The 3,643-nt window shown below is 70.3% G+C and overlaps 1 protein-coding gene across 1 annotated transcript; it reads left to right on the top strand.

The window, feature by feature from the left end:
* Window positions 1-287: 287 nt before the first annotated feature.
* On the top strand, window positions 288-1,453 carry MNEG_15120 (hypothetical protein; the record flags this gene model as incomplete). The annotated part of the gene is made up of 3 exons (XM_014036409.1): window positions 288-374; window positions 468-950; window positions 1,218-1,453. Coding segments are annotated over 3 exons (806 nt in total), but the record flags the coding sequence as incomplete, so codon positions are not given.
* Window positions 1,454-3,643: the final 2,190 nt, after the last annotated feature.

The raw sequence follows: 3,643 nt of genomic DNA, 5'->3' as shown, positions 1-3,643 counted from the left end.
CTGCGCGTCCGCCCCTCACGCACCCCGCAGGCCCGGGTCCGCGACGCCCCTCCCCGCCCCTCCCCGCCGGCGCGCGGCGCCATTACGTTGCTGCGCGACCTGAGCTGCGCGGCACCCGATTCGATCCGCCGCCGCAGGCTTTGGGCCGGTGGCGGAGCTGAAGCTTCATAAGAAGGGGGGCTACGGTTTTGTGCGCTACAAGGAGCACGCGGATGCGGTGCAGGCGATCGTGGGGACGAACACCAAGGTCTTCTGCGGCAGGGTGAGCCTGCGGCCGGCTCGGGGTTATGTTTTGGGTTTTAGGGGCCGGGGACCGAGCCGGCAGGGCGGCTGCAGCTGGTCTGCTGGTGCTGCGGCGGCGGCCGCGGCGGCGGGTGCGGCGCGTCTGCTCGTGTGGGGTCGGGCCGCATCGGGGGGCGAGCGCAAACACGGGCGCGCGCGTCCCCGCTTTCCGCCGACCTCCGCAGCCGGTGAAAGCGTCCTGGGGCAAGAACGCCACAGGCGCGCGGCGCGGCGCCGCCGCTGCCTCGTCGGCGGGGCCCGGCGGTGGCGCCGCCGCCATCCCTTTCGGCGCCGGCCCTTCCGGCCAACCCGGCTTTGGCGCCGCGGGCGCAGCGACGGCGGCGACGGCCGGCATCGCCGTCGGCCCCGCGGGCGCGAGCGCGGGCACGGGCGGCGCCGCGGGGGCGGTGTACCGGCTCGTGTCGCCCGGCCCCGCAGGCGGCCGCCCCGGCGGCGGCGCGGCGCAGATGGTTCAGCAGGCGGCGCTCATGCACCCCGGGTTGGGGGGCGGCGGGGCGCAGATGGTTCAGCACCTGCAGGCGGGGCCGCAGGTGGCGCGGCTGGTTCAGGCGCCGCTCGGCGGGGCGCTGGCGGGCGTGCAGGGCGGCGGCGTGGGGCTGGCGGGGCCGTCCGAGGTTCTGATGGCTGGCGGATACATGACTGGACAGGTGCGTGTGTGTCCATGCACACGCGCGTGTGTGTTTTGCGTGCGGCTCTGATGGTGATGGTGTCGTTGTTTTTATATGATTATTTGTGAGTGGTTGTAACGAATGCGGTGTGTTTGTATCAATGTTCGTGTGCGTGTGTATGAGTGTGTGCTTGCGTGCGTGTGTGTATTGAAGTGTGTGTACGTGTATGCGCACCCCTTTGTCCCACACACCACTGACGCCTTCAGGCGTGAACGCCCCCACTCCCATTCCTCCCATCCCCGACAGATCGTCGGCGGCGCCACAATAATGGGAGCCCCCGGCCAGGCGATGATGTCACAGCCCGTCATGTACATTGGGGCAGGCCCCCAGGGCGGCCCCGGGGCGGCGGCGGTCATGCACCACCACCACCAGCAGCAGCAGCAGCAGCAACAGCAGCAGCAGCAGGGCTATCTGCCGGCAGAGGAGGCGCTTTACTACACAACGAGCCCTGCGGGGCCCGCCATATTCTACACCGGGCCCCAGTGACCTGAGATCCCTGCCCCCCTTACCCCTCACGGCGCCGGCCGCCGCGCGCGTCGAGGCGCCCGCGGCCGGGCCCCAGAGCGTCGCGCCTCGCGCGGGGCCCTGCGGGACACAATTTCGAGAATGTTGCGCTCTTTGATGCGCGCCGCGCCGCGATGCCGCTTAGCTCTCGCGCGCCGAGGCGCCTGCTGGTGCGCTCTTGCATGCGAAAACCCCTCCGATTTTTGAATTTGGGTCCATACAAATCGGGTCTAGTCCACAGGCCGGGCCGGTCCGCACGCAGGCGCACGTGTGGCAGGGTTGCGCGACGCTGACAGGGCGCCTGCGACGCCCCGCGGCGCAGGCAGCCGGCCGCCGCAGCTGGCGCGGGTGGCCACGGCGGCGGCGGCTGCTGGTGCGCGTCAACGTTTGACCAGAGGCTCAATGGTTGACCGAATCGGCCGCCCCCAGCTCCTGGCAAAATAACGGAAAACCCCCACAACGGAAACATCCTTCGCGGCCCCAACACTAGACCTCTCAGCAGCAAACCCTTGACGCCCGGGCGCGCCCACTTCTCGAGCCGTCTCCCGCGCCGCCGGCGCGCCCGGGCGCCGGGCGCGGCGGCGCGCGCAGCGTGTGCGCGCGGTGGTGCGGGCCATCCAATCATGCGCCGAGCTGCCTACGCGCTTTTTTGTTTGCCCGAAACCCTTCCAGCGCCCCCGGCGGCGGCTGCGTTGCTTTCCCCTCTTCGAACCAGGCGGGCTCGCCGGCCGCAGTCCCAACTGAAACCCGCCGCCAAGGCTCCAGGCATGATATTCTCTATACACTGCTGCCACCCCCTGTGGAAAAGGCGACCCCCCGCGGCTGCGCCGCGCGACGGGCCCGGGCACAGCGCCGGCCCCGGCCCTGCTTCGATCGCGCGCTCCTATTGTTGCTCCCAAGCCGAGGCCACGGCGCCTCGCGGCCCCAATTACAAATCCGTGAAACTCGAACGCGGCCCCCTTATGTCTTCAGGCCTCCCCTCCACACACACTCTGCTACATTACAAAAAGCAAGCCACACCCGGCCGCCTCCTAAAATCGCACTTTCGGCGCGGCGCGCGCGCGCTCCTTACTCCCTTTCCGCGTGCAGCCCCGGTTTCTTACTCGCGCACGCGCCCCAGCCAATCGCGGCCCTGGGGGCTGCGGCAAGCCATCTGTGTGGGATGCGGTTCGGGCGGCCCACAATAGGCCGCCACAACAATTGACTGCGCCGAATCCCCGGCTGGAGGGGGCAATCAGTGGGGCACATGTGTCAGCGGCGCGCGTCAACACAGCTGGCAACTGGTCGCGCGCGCCGCCCTGGCCCCTCGCCCCCCCGCCCCGCCGTCGCGGACCGGCGACGAAACCAAGGAACAGCATGCATGCGCCGCCGCGGCGGCAATTCCTACCCACCCTTAGGGGCGCCAGGGTTTTGGGGTTCGCTTTTTTGGCCCTCCCTTGCGCGACCTCCCACCCCGCCTCCCCACCCCTGCAACGCATCTGACACTCTTTCCTCCGATCGCGCCGCCGCCCTCGGCCGTGGCGCCGGCCCCGTTTCCCCTCCTGTGGCCTGGCCCCCGCCCCCGCGCGCCGTCTTGCTGCGCGCGGGCGGCCCCCGCTCCCCCGCGGCTCATCGGCCCGCGCGCGTGCGGCGCCCAAAAACGTGCCCGCCGCGCCTGGCAAGGGGGGCTAACGGCTCGTTGGGCAATGGGGGACGGTTTCCGAATCCCGGTTTCCTTGCTTGTTTTTACTACAGGGGGTTTCGTATGCGCCGCGCCGCGCCGCGGGCACGCTGGGAGCCTGGTTGTGACGCTTTGTCGGCGCGCGGCGCCCGCGCCGCCTCTGCTAGCCATCTCGCCAGGGCTTTTGGGGGTCCATCTTTCGGTCCAGTCTGAGGTTTCAAAAAATCCAAGCTGTTGGGTGGGGTTTGCGCAGTCGCCAGGCCCTGACCGTGCACACGCGGCGCCGCGGCACCCACTGTGGCCCCGAGCGCGGCGGCGGGCGGGGCTGCTGTTTTGCGCATGCAAGTCTGTAACGGCGCCCTATGACATCTGAGCAAGAGAGGTCCAGCTGCGGACGCGGCTCGTGCGGGGCTGGGGCTGGCTTACACCCTATAACAGCAAATCGCGGCTGGCCGCCGCGCCGACCTTCAACAGCGGCGCCCCCGCGGCAGCCGCCGCGGCCGCCGCC

This window comes from Monoraphidium neglectum (assembly GCF_000611645.1).
Source record: "Monoraphidium neglectum strain SAG 48.87 unplaced genomic scaffold scaffold05048, whole genome shotgun sequence".
In the NCBI taxonomy this organism is placed as follows: Eukaryota; Viridiplantae; Chlorophyta; class Chlorophyceae; order Sphaeropleales; family Selenastraceae; genus Monoraphidium; species Monoraphidium neglectum.
Note: the sequence above shows the minus strand (reverse complement) of the source record. Positions and strands in the feature narration are given on the sequence as shown.